Below are 18,414 nucleotides of genomic sequence, written 5' to 3' on the forward strand. Positions count from 1 at the left end.
ACAGTACTGTGAAGAATCCAGCCTTAAATTTTTCATGTTCACATTCTCATTGGCCCAGTTATGCATTTTCCAGATGCAACACTGCATACCATGTGTAACCAGACTAGCTTTTAGAAAAATGTATATCTTTATAATAAAAAGTGCTAATCTTACATCCACTTTGCCCCGAAATTCTATAAAACAAAAGATAAAAATCACTCTTTCCTTTCAAAACATATAGGTTTAATCTATGTTTACTATTATACAGCATCTCTTCACTACTAAGCCATGTCAGGATCATTCGTTAAACCATCTTCATCCATTGCCAAGGCAAAGCTCTTTGTGAGTCTTTCCAGATCTGTCTTAGCTTAGCATTCATGTTTCTAAAAGAAAAACTAAACATAAATTAATCCTTTCCTTCTAAATTGTACCTTAAGAGAACTTAGGCTCTCCTATACTCAAATGGCACTACTGTTATGTCATAATTTGAAGAAAAAATATTCCATGAATTTTGTTCTATACAACTCCTAACTGTGAACACCCTTTTAATGTATGCAACTCCTAAATGTGATCACTCCTGAATTTTTAGTCAAAGGTAAAAAATAGTGCTGCTCACTTTTGACATGGCAGAGACCTTGACATATTTCTTGCCCAACAAAGTTATCTTAAGATGTATCTAGTAAAATGGAGTTACAACTCCTCATAAAATAATAATTTAAATAAAATTAGATAAAGAACCTCCACTGAAGATAGAGGAAAGATCTTTATGTTCATTGTAGCATATTTGATATTGAAAGGTCAAATTTGAGAAGACATCATTATGCACCTAAAATAAGGTGCAGATGCTATTTTAGACAACTGTGGCAAAGCAGAAAAGTGCAAAGAAAACAGCTACCCACCTAATGAATAAAAATGTTATTGGTCTAGTCAGACAGTTACAGATACAAGTTTTTTCATTTACAAGAACTTGATCGTTAGGGCATATCCAAATTCTCTGTGTTCCCTTGTTTATTACTATTGAATACACGTGATTTATTCAATATTTTTATTCTTTATTTATTTATTGTTACTTATTTGCTAAAAAGCCATCAACTACAGTTCCTCTGCTAAGCAGAACTTATTTTTTTCCAGAAATCCAGTAGGACACTGGCTCTCAATGAAAGTATGGAAGTATAAATTGACATTTTTACTTAAAGATTAGCTTAAGTCAGCTGTGTTATCTTTTGAAGTGATACCCTTGCTAGAGCTGAGCTAGCAGTAAAAATATCCAGTAATGTAGGTACTTGTGTTTCAGGCAATTTACAGACATTATTTAATCATAACAATGTATTTGTGAGATGGTTACATTTGTTTATCTGCACCTTCACCTAGAGGATATGAACTGGGATATTAATTAATTTAGCTAAGGGCACAAATGGAATGTGTATCACATTTAGATTAAAATTCTCCTCTTTTCAGCTCATTGTTAGGTGTTCACCTCAGTACACAATTTTCCCCCTCTCTAATTCAGTTTGCTATTACATTAATAATGTAGCTGCAAATTGTGATATGGCAAGTCTTAACTCTTTTCAAAAATAACTGATCCTTTCTACAGATGACCCCTGGTGCACTATGAGGTTTTTTTGATCATTTGACAGATGATGATGAAGAACCACTGCTATGCACAGCATTTTATTAGGGTCAATAGAATGAAACTCATAATTTCTAGTATATATTTCCATTACATAAACTTCATTGTTCCAGATGACACACACACAGAGAATTGTAATAAAAATTAATTGGATAAGGAAAACTTTACAGAGTGACTGGCTTTTCTTTAAAGAAAGAGGCACAGGCAATTACTAAGAAAATGCCACAACAATTTTGTTTCCTGTCACTGACATGCATTCTGCTGTATGAAAGACATGTCCTTTTAGATCTGCAGAAAGAGATGCAGGATGCTTCTGTGTAAAATCCACTGTAGACAAAAGTTTTGGTGAACACCAACAAGAGTCAAACATATGATAGCAACGTGGCACATTGAATGTGAAAATCTCCATCTCAGAAGAACAAAGGAGATAATGTTTGTGTTGATGTTTTGTTACATCCTTTATTCAGTAGAACACTTGACAGGCTTACATGTGTCTCAGTGAAGCACCAAACTTGAAAGAATCATCTTACCTTTGAAGATATAAGTCAGTATTGTCTTCAGTTCCCAACTCAGTAGAAACTGCCCTTAAGGCACTTAAGGATTTTGTGTTATTAAAAACACTAAAGTTCTCTTAAAATCAGTTGCTCAGGTTGAGAAGGTTCACTGGAGACCTGTATTTCAATACTCTGACATTTCCAGGCGTTACTGACCACCATCAGTTTATCTTCAAAACACCACAGTACTATAAGTACTTCTTAGCCCATAACTGCATAAAATTAGTTTTCTTGACCTTATTTTCCATAGTAACAATGAGCTTATAAATGCACATGTCAAAACAAAAGCCATTTTTAGAATTTATCAGTAATTTCTCATCCATATTTATGCATGAACTTACAAGTTGCAAAATCGGTACCCCAGGCTCCTTTGGTCAAAGGACTTCTAAGGTTAGGAATTTCTAACCCACCCTTTTCTATATTTTCATAGTCAACACACAATAACATGTAAAATCATGAATTAAACAATGTATATATAATTAGCAAAATCTTCAGCATTTTATATCTTTCTCCCTAATTTTGATTGGTCTTTTTGTGTTGCTCTTAGTTCACTTGCCACCTGGCCTGATGCATCTTGGGTGACACTTAAATCCTCTAGCACATCTTCCAGCCTTATACAGTACCTTGGATACTTCAGGACAATTCAGATGCCACAAAGATCAGGCAACCAGATTGAGGTAATACAAACTTTACAGCAATGTTCAGGTCTTTTAGGAATTAGTAATTTGGCCAAGTGGAATAGGACTTGAAAGATTGGGGTTTTTACGTTCGCTAAATTTCAACATTTTGCTGCTTAAACCATACATTTTTTGAAAGAATGTGTTGCTATAAGGTGTCTATGCAAATATACACTAAATAATTTAAAATCTTCAGTTCTGTCATATTTCTTTCCCAGTATGTTCCAGTACTACAAGTACTTTTTTATCTAAGTAATCTATAATTTATAAGAATTTCTTATGATAAATTAGAGAAAAAAAATCTTTTTATTAGTCTAAATAACTAGCTCTGTACATTTCAAAATGCAAGCAGAATGCTTTCACTGTACAAGACTTTATAGCACTTGAGTAGCAAATGTGGGACTTCCATACTATGCCAACTTAGCAACTATATAAAAAATATAAATGCTTACCAAAGGGGCAATTGCATCTGAAGCCACTTATGTCCTCTTCACAGGTCCCTCCATTCCAACAGGGTCTGTCTTGACACTCATTGATGTGAACAGAACACGTTTCTCCTGCAAATTTGAATTAAAAAAAAAAGGACAAATATGCTGACATGTTCAAGTCATAGAGATATATTTGTAATGAGAAAAATCTCTGGGATTTTCACAGTCTACATGGTGACTCCACTGGCCATGGTACACTGAGTACAGAGGACTACTGCTAGACTTCCTTTGCGTCATGAATTTTTCTGCTTCATTGGTTACAGGGCAGTCCATTTTGACAGGCAAAGTTGGAAGCATTACAATCAGGAAAATAGAAAGCTTTCCTACTGAGATTATACATAATGCTGAAGGTTTTTTTCCATTATACAAATCTACAGCATTCAAGCAATTTTTGTCCAGTTTTGTCAATCATTTTCTTCCATTTTGCTCTCTGACACCTTTGAAAAAGAATTTTGAAGTTTCATTGCATATGAAAATCAGGTGAACACTAATTTACAGACAGTTATGTGTAATAGTACAGTTCAGCCTATGTTCTACAGCAAGTTGTCAGTACTGTAATATTGGACATTTTCTCCATGTAACACAAAGGAGGAGTATGATCAAATCACTAAATAACATTTAATGAGGCAAAATGCAGATAAGAGAAGATTAAATAATTAAGAACAAAGCTAGGAAGTATATAGTGAAATGTAGATTTGTAATCTACAAAAGGGGTAGCTTTGATATATAACAGCAAAAGCTGTTTCCAGTGTATTGGGTTTGTATGGCCAGGTTTTGGTAGAGGGAAGGACACAGGAGGGCCTCTGTGAGAAGGTTCCAGAAGCTTCCTCCATGTCCAGCAGAGCCAATCCCAGCCAAGTCCAAGGTGGATGTGCTACTGGCCAAGTCTGGGTGGGCCAATCAGAGATGGTGGTAACACCTCTGTGATAAGACATTTAAGAAGAAGGAAAAAGAGTTATTGTGCAGGTGTAACTGCAGCCAGAGAAGAGCTGAGTGAGAATATGTGAGGGGAACAGCTCTGCAGACACCAAGGTCAGTGCAGAAGGAGGGGCAGGAGGTGCTCCAGGTCCTAGAGCTGAGATTCCCCTGCAGCCCATGGTGCAGACCATGGTGAGGCAGCTGTGCTCCTGCAGCCCAAGGAGGACCACGAGAATGCAGAGATCCACCTGTAGCTCTTGGAGAAGAACCATGCTGGAGCAGGTGGATGCCTCAAAGGAGTCAGTGACCCCATGGGAGACCCGTGCAGGAACAGGCTCCTGGCAGGGACCCGCAGACCTGTGGACAGAGGAGCCCATGCTGAGCAGGTTTCCTGGTAGGACTTGTCACCATCTGGGGACCCATGCCGGAACAGCACATTCCTGGAGGACTGCACCCCATGGAAGAATGACCCACGCTGAAGTAGTTTGTGGGAAATTATTGCCTGTGGGATGGACTCAGGCTGGAGAAGTTCATGGAGAACTATTTCCTGTTGGAAGGACCCCATGACGGAGCAGGGAAAGGATTCCTCTCCCTGAACAGCAGGAGAAGCCACAGATAATGAATTGACCATTATGCCCATTCCCCGTCTCCCTGCGTTGTTGGCGGGGAGCAGGTAGAGCTGGGAAGGAGGGGTGGGTGGGGGAAGGTGTTTTTAAATGTCTTATTTTACTTCTCATTATCCTACTCTGATTTTATTAGTAATACATTCAATTAATATCTCTAATTCTAGTCTGTTTTGCCTGTGATGGTATTTGGTGAATGATTTCTCCAGGTCCTTATCTCAACCCATGAACCTTGAACATTATATTTCCTCTCCCTTGTCCAGTTGCAGAGGGGAGTGATAGAGAGGATTTGTTGGGTGCCTGGTATCCACCCAGGGTCAACCCACCACATCCATAGGAATGGAAGTATATTATACATAGGAATATGGAGGTAAATCATGTTCAGTAGTGGTTGACAGTGTGGAAAGTGTGCTGGGCTTTCTGTTTATTTTACAGCAGACGATAAAAAGAAACCAAATGCTGATATACCTCTGAATTCTTTGCATGGTGAGAATAATTTGGTCTCTTCCCTGCTGCACACCTACACGCCCTCTCATAGAATCATATGAACCAAGACTGTTGGCTCTCAAAATCTGTATCTGCTAGATACAAAAGGTCTTCCTTGGAGAAATGAAGCACCAAGATTCTCTTCCACACATAAACTTGTGATAGAAGGGCTCCTAATGGGTTTTTTTCTGCCTCTAAACATGCTCTGCATTTTCCATAAGATTTGAAGATATATGGATGAACAGGGGGAGAAAAAGCATAGCCCAGGGAGAGTTCAGGTAACTCAGTAAACTAAAAAGCTTTCTGCTAAGAGCAGCTGCTGAGTGCTGCCTAACGTGTCATGGCACCAGTGAGGATTACAGCCAGGAGTGGCCAACATATAAATTAATGTCTAAGTTCTTTAATTTTTCAAGAATTTTCTTTGAAGTGCTGATAAGGTAATGACACTATATACAACTTTTCTGATCTAATTCTGGTATTTCACATTCCTTATGCTTTCTAGTTCAGATCCCTGATTATGGTGGGTCTCTTTTGAGGGAGAAAAATAAAAATGCATTGGCATCTGTTCTCTTCCTCTGGATAAACAGGTGGAGGGTAGCACAAACAGCACAGAGTTTCCTCCAAAAGTAAATTATTTGGCCAACAGCCATAGGCAAGCTGAAACATGTACTAGAAAAACTCCTTGAAACAGATTTCACCTCCTTCGAATTGTTAAAGGTTAAAGCAAATTCAATTTTAAGGGAAATAATAGAATGAGATCATCCTCATTTACTGATGCTATCCAAGATATCATGCTAGGGAAATTTAGGAATTCATGTTCTCAGAGTACAAAGGTAATATATGGGTAATATTTCAAAAATATTTCAGAGAGAATCAAAGGATCTATGAAGCTACTGTGAGACCATATTTTCTGAGTATTTAAGACATGAAAAAAGCTGGACAGATAAAGAGAAGCCTTTTTTGTTTTCAGTACGCAGCTCCTCTCAACTACACATTTGAAATGTATGATGAGAACCTTCTTTGAAAACCTGATAAAAATTGTTAATTCTCTACAAATTACTTTCAACATCAAAGTATGTTAACACAAATATTTTTTTGGTTTATGCTTTTAAGGTTAAAATTATTACAACACATCCAAACATAATTACTAATAAAACATAATATTTAATTAGCTATTTAATAAATCATAGCTCAAGGTCTAAGTTTCTATACACTTTAAAGGCATCATGTCACCAAATTCTGAAGTACAAAGAGAATGTTAAAAATTACCATGAGCCAGCTCTACTTCTATACGCTATAGAATATTTTATGCTGTATAAAATTGCAGTGTTCTCGAACATACAACACAGAATTACAGGAAAGTCTGTCACTCCTGCAAATTGCATTGCCTGATCTTTAACAGCAACATTTTCTACCAGCACATTGATGATACACAAGACATTACTCTGCAGGAGCACAAAGGTGTTGAGAATAACCTAAGGACCTGAGTAGGTGAATGCTAAAAAATTAGCAAAGATATTTCATCCTCCTCCAGTGCTACTGATATCACTTACTCTGTTTAAAATAGTCATGTTGTTTTAGCAAATGGAGAGACTCTGAAGTTCTCCGGTAAATATAACTGCAGATGAAAGACAACAAAAAAATTAAGTTTCATAAGTCTTATGGATGCAGCCTCATTGAATATTCCTTTCCTTGAGAAGTGCAACTCTGTAAAATCACTAGACTGAAAGTTTGCACCTTTCAAACTTTGGATATTTTTTTTTCTGCTTAACTTAAAGACATTAACTTTGCACTTTATCTGAACTTATCAAACCATCGTTAGATTTTGCAGAATATCCACAAAACTGAGGGGTTTTTTCATATCAAAATAAGTTTAATTTTATACAATTCTCAAAGATAATATTCAGACGTTAGAATAAAAGCCTGAAATTCAATCAGAAATTAGAATAAAACTGAAATAATTTGAGAGCTTATTTTCTTAATGTAATACACATTATATTTAAAGTATCTCTTATTAAGTGCCACCACCACTATAATATTTCTGTCTGAATCACAAACCACATGCAAGATGATCAAAATACAACGTTTCTTTTAAATACTGTTTATACCAACTTTTGTTTTATAGGTAAAATGAAATATAAAGTTGGACAATGAAAAGGCACAGAGAATGACCACAATTAAGAAAAGGATGTGTAAGAATATTATTTTGAAATAAAACTCCTCCCTTGAGGAGATATTCAAAACATAAAATGAATCTTTCTATTCCAAGATCAGATGAAAAGTAAATGATTTAAAATTCTGCTTAATGTAAACTTAATGAAGTACTATTAAAAAAAAAAAAGAATTATGAAAACCACAAGGGTTTTATAAAGTACAAGAAGTAGCCAAAATATTAACAATGTATTTGAGGATTGCCTTCTCAACACTCTTGTCTTACTGTCCACCATTTTGCAAAATGTGTAAAAGTGTAAAGCATTCCAGTCATGTACCTGATAAAAAATTGTGTAATTTTGTTTCTTGCTAAGCAACATAAGTTATTCTGTTAGATAAGAGATGTATCAAATTGAGTAATCCTTCTGCTTATTTTGAAGAAAATGCAGTTATGAAAAAGAAAGACAGACGGTCCAGGTGAGGCTTTAGTGAACTCGACAGACATTTCTTTTTCTCCACTTTGTTGTTCTACACACTTGGTCATTTTTTCTTTTCTTCAAGGTCTTTTCTGTGTAAGATATTGTAGTAGTCAAAAATCCAAAACAAATCTAATTTTATTTATGTCTATAGTGTAATTCTTTCTGTGAACGCCTATTACAGATTGAAAAAAATGTATATGATGTGTGAAACAACCCCACCCTCTTAGCTTCTCTGGAAAGAGTTTTAACTCAGAGGAAGTCCGTGACACTTCAAATGTAACTTCCCAGAGCCCAGCTCATCTATGGGATTACATTGTACATCTGACAGGCTGCACTGGTACAATGTGCCAGCAATAATCACTCTTCCCTAGCACAAAAAAGCCAGCCAGAGCCCCTGAAAATGTTGCACTACCTAGTGCCCTGAGCTACATACCCAGTCCAGCTTTGTTGTGTGGTGGAAAGGTGGGAGCAGACATGTGCTGTGCTTCTGGGACAGCCTTGTCCTATAAAGACAGGAACTGCATGAATGGAAATGGAAGGAGGTGTTTCAAATGCAGAACGGGTATGGGGAAAAAAATGAACCTGATTGCCTTCCTTTGTCAGCAAAACCAATGATTTCATTATTCCAGATGATCCTGCTTCAGGCAATTCCTATAAAGCAGCTGTCAGAGCCCTGAGAGCACTAATACACCCAAGTTGCCTGAAGTAGCCCCACCTAGGTCCCTCTTACACACCCTGTCTGTTGTCAATGAGGTCAGCTGTGGGCACCCTGATCTGGCCTGAGCTATTCTGTAGATGTTGTAGTTTCCAATCCTGCCTCCCTCCCTGTATCAAGAGTGGTCTTGTAAGTTTTTGGGAGTTTTTTTGGATGGATCGCTTGTATGTACATTACAGATTTGTCTCTGGTTCTGTCTCCTGCTGCCTCTAACTTGCTTTCATAGATGGACCCTGGACCTGGTCCATTGTTTGTGCTGTCTGGGGCTTGTCAGGGACCCTGTTACCAGACACTGGTTCTGACTTCCCTGTTTAGATGCTGCAGGACTGTGCCTTGCTTAGTGATGGCAATGCCTGTAGTGGGGTTAACCTCAGATTTTAGTTTGTGATTCCTCTCATGGAGCAGCCTTGATCTGGCTGCTACCTGTAAACAGGTTCAATCTTCATAAGGTGTTAGGATGTCCATCAGCTGTTCTAGACTTGATTTGCATAAGGGATTAAGTCTTCTTAAACTTACTTGTGTCAAAAAGGATTGGTTTTCACATAACTACAAGTACTTTCCTTCAAGATTTGTTTTACTTGACGGCATGGAGGATATACTATTCACAGCTATTACAGAAGGGGAAAATATTTGAAAACATCCAACCAATGTAAAATCAATTAATAATGTACTGAAAGTACAAACACTAAACACTTCCTCAGACTCCAGATATCACATGGACTTCTCCTGTGTAATTGGGGAATAAAAATAAAAACAAAGCCCAGAAATTTAAAGTAATGGAATGATTTCAAGAAGCCCACATGCCATTTTTCTCTTTTGGACAAAAAGAAGAATGCTGAAGAGAATGACAAATAGAATATATGAACGTTAAACTCAAAAAGTCACTGTAAGGCCTGCATTAGTGATGAGCTTCAATACTGTTATTTGTTAATTACACACGGGTGAAGCAGTGATGGACCATATTTTGCCATGTGGGGTACAGTATATATTCAGAATAAAAAGATTTCCCAAATCTGAACTCTACAATCAATATTATATAAATACAAACCCTCAAGAGAAACCAATGATGCAACATTGCCTATCTGCTTAGAGTTCCCAGTAGCTGCCTTCACATTTTTGTGGGCATCTAAACAGAAAAGAGTTTTAACGAAGGACATGTTTACATAAATACAGTGTTTTTCCCAAATAATTCCAAGAAGGGCTTCCTTTAAACCACAAATAAACAGAGTGCTATTTATTTAGACATACCAGTCATCACGAAAACTGGATTTATTTGATGTTGAACATTGATGTATTGAGATAGAGTTAACATAAAGATATGGAAGAAAGGATAGACTAGGAATTACTCTGAACGTCAACTGGGAATTACTCTGAAGCATTGTGCTACATTAGAAGGACTGAAGCAGAAGAGGACAATGTAGAGGGTTACCACACAACCAAAAGTTTAAAAAGTTTAAAAAGTTATTCATTTAATTTTTGAAACCATACTGCAAACTTCCAAGTTTGACATGTGTGAAGTTCTCTTATAAGCAGTGGAGAGTACACCAGACATTAACAAAATATCTCTAACATTAAAGTTTCAATCACTAGTAACCTTTACAGTTCAAAAGGAACAAAGTATTTGGTTTTATTGTGCAAATACTCAAGCCTTGGATTTTTTATGAACTTGATTTTAAAAAATAAGATCATGTTTTTCATGTTGACAAATCCCATTACACTGCCTAAGGGGGTCCCTAGCTAATAGAATGCAAAACAGTAGAGAAATGTTGATAGACATTAGAATGATCAATCAACTGGACATAGGAGTTAGATATGAATTGTCTATTTAACATTTTACTTCTGAAATAAAAACTGATTCTAATGTTATATTAAAGATAACCCAGGGACTCAGTAGCAGGAGAGACAAGAAGTCACCTCCCACCTAGTAAGTGGGAGGTTGTTTGCAATATCTCTGCATTCTAGGACACAAAGTATGATAGCTCCACAAATACATACAGACTACTGAGCAACAATAGCTTCTGTTTTGCTGTTTAGCTTATTTACTATTGCCTTTGATATTTCATCTGATAGTGAATTTACTATTTATGAAGAAAAATTGAGTACATCTGGATTTGTTAAAAAACTAAATTACAGAGAAACAACGTAACAAGCACACAAACATGAGATAAGAATAAATGTGGGGTTTTTAGTTTACACTGAGATAAAAATCACTGATTCATAACATGCAGTTATGACTGAACTTAAAATCTGTTTTGTACTGGAAAATATCCCAGGATCATAAACCCTCGGAGACTATGAAAATATAATTGATAGGGTAGTGATAACATTTTTATAAGTTTAAACAGCCTTTATTAATTGTTTGTGGTTTATACTCAGACAAATCAGAAGTCGATATATTCAGTACATGTAGCAATAAGTTACACCTAATGGGTAATATTATGATATTTCTTTTTCTTTAAATTTGTTTCTATGGAAATACTATTATATAATACCTCATTGTGTGATAAAATAAAGAAAAAAAAAATAAGCGTTTTCAGTAATATATAATTATATTATTTTTATAAGCAAGTTCTCACAGTAACAGTCACAGAATGGTTGAAATTGTAAGTGACCTCTGAAGGCCATTTTGTCCAACACCCCTGTTCAAGCAGGAAAACCCAGAGCCAGTTTCAAGGAACCATGTACAGATGGCTTTTGAATATCTCCAAGGATGGAGACTCCATAAGCCCCCTGATCAACCTGCAGCAGTGCTCCATCACCCTCGCAGTCATAAAGTATTTCTAGATGTTCAGACAGCAACCTCTGTGTTTCCCTTTCCGTCTATTGCCTCTGGTTCTGTCACTGAGCACTACTCTAAAGAGCCTGGCTCCATCTTCTGTACGTCCTCCCTTCAGGTGGGATGAGAGCTGTCTCTGAACCTTGTCTTCTTCATGCTGAAGGGTTTCGGCTTCCTCAGCCTTTCCTCATAGGAGAAATGCTCCAGTCCCTTAATCATCTTAGTGTCTCTTTACTGTGCTCTCTCCAGTGTGTCCATGTCTCTCTTACTGGGGAGCCCAGAACTCAACACAGCTCTACAGATATAGCCTCAGTACCAGTGCTGAGTAGAGGGAAAGCATCACTTTCCTTGACCTGCTGACAAAAGACCTCATAATGCAGCCCAGGCATATGCCTTCTATGAACAAGGGCACACTGCTGTATAACATTCAACCTGATGTCCACCAAGATGCCCAGGTTCTCCTCTGCAGAGCCCCATACCATCTGATCAGCCCATGGTATCCACTGGTGCATGGAGTTATTCCTCCCCAGGTGCAGGATGTGGCACTTCCCCCTGTTGAACTTCATGAGGCTCATGGCAGCCCATTTCTCAAGCCTGTCTTGGTCCCTCTGGGTGGCAGCACAATCCTGTGGTGTATCAGCCACTCCTCCCATTGCTGTGTCTTCTGCAAACTTTCAGAGGGTACATTTTGCCCCATCAGCCAGATCACTAACGAAGAAGTTAAAAAGGACTGGATCCACTACTGACTCCTGGAACACACCCCTGGTTACTCATGGAAAGCCTGACTCCACGCATCATCTTCCTCTGGGCTTGGCCACTCATCCAGTTTTCAGTTCACCTCACTGTCTACTCATCCAGCCTATACTTCATCAGCTTTTTCATTCAGGACTAGCTGCTCTATTACCTTAATAAGGATCAAGGCAACAGTGAGCTGCTTGAAGTTTCACAGGACTTCATTTTTGCCCTTATTGAAAGGTCATGTTTGTTTCCTCCATTCTTTGGGAGCTTCTGGTAATCAACATGATCTATTAATGTTAAATGACAGTTACTTTGCAATGACATCTGCCAGCTTTTACCATATTACATATCCAAAGAAAGGCAACAAAACTGGTGAAGGGTCTGGAACACAAGTCATATGAGGAGCAGCTGAGGGAGCTGGGATTGTTTAACTGGAGAAAAGAAGAATGAGGGGGAACCTGATTAACTTCTTCAACTACTTGAGGTTGTAGCAAGGTGGGGGTCAGTCTCTTATCAAGTTACAAGTGACAGGATGAGAGGACATAGCTTCAAGTTGTGCCAGGGGAGGTTTAGAACAGATATTAGGAAAAAAATCTTCACTAAAAGGGTGGTCATGCACTGGAATAGGTTGCCCAAGAAAGCGGTCATATTGCCACCCCTGGAACTGTTCATAAGCATGTGGATGGGCCACATGGGGATATAGATGAGCAGTGATCATGGTGGTGCTATCTTAACATTTGGACAGAGTGATTTTAGACATTTTTGTCAGCTTTAATATTTTATGATGCTATGATTTGTGGGTGCATCCCAACAGGGCGCATGGGCATGCATATATCCAACTTGCCTAAATATTTCCTGACGTGAGTCTCATCCATCAGGGGTGTGTCCTTGCTTCAGACTTTTTCTCTGGTCTCCAGGATTGTGGATTTTTGAAGGACAGTCTTACCAGTACAGACTGAGGCAAAGGCAGCATTCACTACCTCAAACTTTTCCATGACTAGTCTCATTAAGAATGGTACTGCATTTTCCTTTCTCTTCCCTTTGTCACCTACATACTCACAGAAACCCTTTTTGATGTCTTTCACATCTCTTGTAATATTCAAATGCACTTGACCTTCCTAAACTTAGTGCTGCATGCTCAGAGAGTGTCTATCTATTTCCTGCCAGGTTACCTGTTCTTGCTTCCACCCTCAGTCAATATCTTTTTTTTGTTTATTTGTTCGAATTTGGCCAGGACTTCTGTGATCATCCATACAGGCCTCCTGGTATTTTCTGTCTGCTCTTTGAGACAAATAGCTCTTGAGCTTGTAAGTGGTGATAGATTTTCTTAGGCCCTTCCCTCAAGGGTTTTATCCCATGGGACTCTTCCAAGCAGATCATATACTCCACAGTATTGTCCCTGTAGAAGATATTGGGGTGGTTGAAGTTCCCTGTGAAGTCCAGCAAAGTACAAAATAAGGCTTGAAGTTTAAGCAGCAAGATGGAAATGCATTGTGTTAGATTTTGCACAGGTGAGCCAAGTATTTTTTTCTTCACTTTTTTCAGACATGCAGTTCTGCTATCATAATGGAATTTAAGTCATTTCAGGGACAATCCTCCATTTTGTTGCACATTTATTAATAAATGAGCATGAACAGGAAGTAACATCTTTTATTAAATGTGTAATCAAATGACCAAGAGATTATATACTATTACAGCTGGTGAAGGGGTCCGAGGCTGTGACCCAGGAAGAGATGACCGGTCCAGGGAGATGGTCCCGAAAGGAATCGCCTTCCCGGGGTCCGGTGTCTTCCTCTCAGCTGCTGGCAGAGGGGCCCTTGCAGAAGCTGTCAGCTCTTTAGTGATATCAGCTCGTGATTCCAGCTCAGCTCTGCAGGGCAGCCTCTAGGCCAAACCAGACCAGAGAGAGAGACGAGAGGCTCGTGTGGCTGGTTCCGCACGAAGGTAGCTTTATTGTGGGTTCCCTCCGGCGAAGGGAAGCCAGGGACGAGCTCTCTCTCTACAGAGGCGAATTGGTCTTCTTTTATAGGGATACAGGGGATCAGCAAGGGGACCAATGGATTACAGAGGGTCTGGGACAGACCAATGGGTTACAGAATGATCTGCATAGTGTCTCCCAAAGGATTGTGGGTCTACTTTTCCTCGCCATGATTCCAAAGTGGTTGCCTTTTCAGGGAGTCCTGCTGGGCGATTGCAAAATCTTTTATCTCAGCAGACATCCCTCCAGGGCAGTGGCTGGGCATATCCCACAATATACTCAACTAAAATTGAGGACAACAAATCAAGTGTATGTCACATACATAAACGTGTAAAAGAATATATGTAAATGAAATATGTAAATGAATATAAACATATTTGAAATTAAAAATGTTAGTGCTTAAATATTAAAAGTATGTGTAGTTAGCCAGAATGTATAATGAGAAAGTGGCAGTGAAGTTCTAATTACTTAGTAACTCAGCACTTTGGCAGTAACCCAGAAGGATCCAAATAAATGTGTTATCCATCCCAGTGGTTTAACTGGGACTTAAAAATCTAGTACTACACACACTCTCTGGACTGGAGCAAAAGCCCTCACCAGCTTGGAAGAAGAAGCTGTAAGTTAATGTTTAGTTAGTAAAAATGACACTGTGCATACTATGCTATTTATTTTTGCCTTTGTTAGTGATACCCCAGATTATCAATAGAGAAGTATCTGGAGCATAAATTGCCTGTTCTTGATGATATAGACTAAAGGCTGGAAATGCAACACTTTGGTATTGCTGGATTCAAAATTATTTTTTGTCTCCCACATGTAGTCTGAATTATTAGTATTATTCACACAAAACAGAAATTAGTACAAAAAGAAATCATGGTATCAGGTTGTGCAGGATTTATCTAATGCAATGCAGAAATCTACAGCCCATCTCTTCCTAAAAAAGTTGTCTAGGACAGACAAATGCTCTATCTCTAGTGTATAGAAGGGGAATCTGAACAACTCACTCAAATATAGCTGATTATATTTTATACATGCAGAGAGATAATACTGCTGGTCTCATTCCCCTCAAGCTTAGATTTTCCTGTTCTGTACCAAAACATTGCTCTTATCAGCCTGTGTATCAGTGAAGCCATAACACCTAAGAGTTCATAACTGTGAAATTAAAATAATACAACTAAAATTGTGGTTTGGAACGTCATCATTTTTTTTTTTTTTGCCAACAGAATCAAAGCTAATGCTCAGAACTGTACATTTAGTGGAAAGAAGGTCTGCTGGGGAAGAGTTAGGAGGCACAACCTAAGAATGTCAATGCTAATTCAGTTAAAACTCTTGTGAATCATACAAATGCAAATGTATGCATATTTATATTTATATATAATTGTGATTAAACAGTTGCATGAACATTGCTTACATAGAGTGGGACAACCATATCTGTAATACAAGGCACTTCAAAAGAACAAAACTTACCTTTGAACCCAGCAGTACAATGACAAGAAAAGTGACCACTTAAATCTATACAAGTAGCTCCATTTTTGCAAGGTGAACTTGAGCATTCATTAATTTCAACTTCACAGAAGGGTCCTTCGTATCCAGGCACACAGTAGCAGCTGTAATTATGCAAGTGGTCCTGGCAGAATCCATATTGAGAGCACTGGTTTCCAATGCAGTAGTCTATATCAAGTTCACAAAACGTGCCAGTGTAACCGAGGGGACATATGCACCTGTTATTGAAATGAGAGGAGAGGAGAAAAGAAAAGAGGAGAGGAGAGGAGAGGAGAGGAGAGGAGAGGAGAGGAGAGGAGAGGAGAGGAGAGGAGAGGAGAGGAGAGGAGAGGAGAGGAGAAAAATCCAACAAAATCAGTAGTCTGGAATATATAGGTCAATAATCACTAATAATGTTAACAATACTCTCCCTTTGAATTACCCACAAATAAATCACAATTTATTTTCAATCTTCTTTCTTCACCTTTAATTAGTCACTAAGTAACTTCATTTCACATGTACTGCTAGAAATAAATTAAAATCTTAGCTATTTATGTAGGTCAAACTAGAAGCTATATTAATATTAAGCTGCAAATGAACACATTGAAAGAGAAAACTCTTATAAATATGAGTATCATGCATTTTATTTTTTTTTCTGTAAAAATGGTTACTTGCTACAATATCTCTAGGAAGAAACAATATTAAAACCTGTTTGGGTATAAAATCAGTGTAAAAGTGCTTTATTATTAGCAACAAAAGTTACAATTTCTGTAACTAAAAAAAATTACTGAAATTAAAAATAAAGGAATCTATAGAATTCTATAGATATTGGTCAGTATATTTTATAGAAATAGTTCAAAATATTTTTTTCCAAAATATAGGCAGACATCTAAATTGTATAAGACTGGAGATGACTTTTTCATGTTACCTTTCTGCCTTTTTGTTTTCTTTTGCTGTGTGAATGAAAACAAATCTGGATTATTTTATAGCTGACCCACATCTCACAAAATTAGAAAATTGCTTGTACTTGGCAATGTATTCTTTGGCTGATCCTCTCCTTATCATGTCCAGAGGTGTCCTCACACAGGAGATAATTTGACAATAATCTTACATGTTCTTTATCCATAGAGATGCTATCCAGAGGATGGAAAGATCTAACAAGTTAAGAGAGTCTTGACTATAGTAATTTTCTCTACTGATCCATCTGGCAGAAGGAGTAATTTTCCCTTTATTTTTAACTGAAGTGAATGCTCATGTGGCTCTTTGCTTCTGTCCTTGCTTACTATGCCTGTATTTTTTTATGGTAGACATACGGAACCTAAATCAGGAGCTGTGTGCCTTGGAGTACAGCTAATGGACACCAACTGCTAATGGGCTTTTAGTCCATAGACCAAAACAGAGCTTGCTTGAAGTAAGCCCTCCATATCTCACACAGTGTGGTTGTGAGTTCTTCATCACCACCATTCTTGCTTTATAAATCCATTGCTACTGCAGTAATGATTCAAATAGATATAGCTGCTGTATTCTCTCTTCCAACATCAGTCACTTCCTAGCAAATGAGAAATCTTTCCCTCCTCTTGAGAGCTTCAACTGATTCTGTTTCTCATTTTTTAAATCAATGGAGTACACAAAAATAATCTCATACAGTTACTTTACTGCGCTGGTTTTGCATGAGGTAATCTTTGCAGTGGCTAGTACTCATATTTTTTTGGTTTTAATGTACTGTTTTGGATTTTTGCTGGAAAGAGGGTTGATAATATAGAGATGTTTTTATTATTGCTGAGCAGGGCTTGCACAGAGCCAAGGCTTTTTGTGCTTTTCGCACTGCCACACTGGTGAGGAAGTTGGGGGTGCTTCGGAGGCTGGGAGGAGACACAGCCTGGACAGGTGACCCAAACTGACCAGAGAGATATTCCATATCACATGACATCATGCTCAGTGTATAAAGTGGAGAGAAGAAGGAAAAAGTGAGGGACATTTTGACTCATAGCATTTGTCTTCCCACGTACCTGTTATGTGTGATGGGGCCCTGCTCTCCCGGAGATGCCTGAACACCTGCCTGCCCATGGGAAGTAGTGAATTAATTCCTTGTTTTCCTTTGCTTGTTTGTGTGGCTTTTGCATTTCCTATTAAACTGTCTTTATCTCAATCCATGGGTTTTCTACCTTTTACCCTTCCAATTCTCTTCCCCATCTTGATGGTGCATGAGTAAGTGAGCGACTGCGTTGGGCTTGGCTGCAGGTGGTGTTAGACATTTATAGCTAAATATAAATCTTGACTTGCATAAAATTTCACTATGCATAAACATTAAAAGCAGGTGTGCTTTTAGTTACCTTTAGTTGCACATTTGCTGAATCCACCTACAATAATATGGTAAACAACCAGTCATATTAATCTTTCTGGTGCAGTTAATCACTTTATTTCCTTAATTTTTTTTTTACAGTAACAATTAGAGTGTGCACTGTAAAAATGCAACTATTCAATCATTCTTTGAAAATGTGGCTATTATCATTAACATTGAATAGAAAATTTAACTTAGAGCTCTCCTTAACAAGAAAGGGTGGATGAAGAATTTTCTGTCATTTCCTGACTATTACTAGTTTGTCGCAGCGGGGATTACTGCAACAAGTATATTTCCAACCAGGAGTCCCATGAAAAGCGAAGTATATATGGACAGATTTGTGGTAGATGTTTCAGAGATGTTTATTTCTCCAGCCGCATGGCCGGGGCTCTGCTCAGGAAC

At 37.9% G+C, this 18,414-nt stretch overlaps 1 protein-coding gene across 3 annotated transcripts in view; it reads right to left on the reverse strand.

Annotated features, from left to right (window-relative positions):
- Positions 1-18,414, reverse strand: part of EYS (eyes shut homolog) — an 855,823-nt gene that overhangs the window by 652,823 nt on the left and 184,586 nt on the right. For all 3 annotated transcript variants that reach the window (XM_032104713.1, XM_032104714.1, XM_032104715.1), the window contains 2 exons: positions 15,657-15,910; positions 3,293-3,397 (listed from right to left, as the gene is read on the reverse strand). In XM_032104713.1, coding sequence (XP_031960604.1) covers positions 3,293-3,397; positions 15,657-15,910 — 359 coding nt within the window. The remainder of the gene's footprint in view (positions 1-3,292; positions 3,398-15,656; positions 15,911-18,414) is intronic.

This window comes from Corvus moneduloides, chromosome 3 (genome assembly GCF_009650955.1).
Source record: "Corvus moneduloides isolate bCorMon1 chromosome 3, bCorMon1.pri, whole genome shotgun sequence".
In the NCBI taxonomy this organism is placed as follows: domain Eukaryota; kingdom Metazoa; phylum Chordata; class Aves; order Passeriformes; family Corvidae; genus Corvus; species Corvus moneduloides.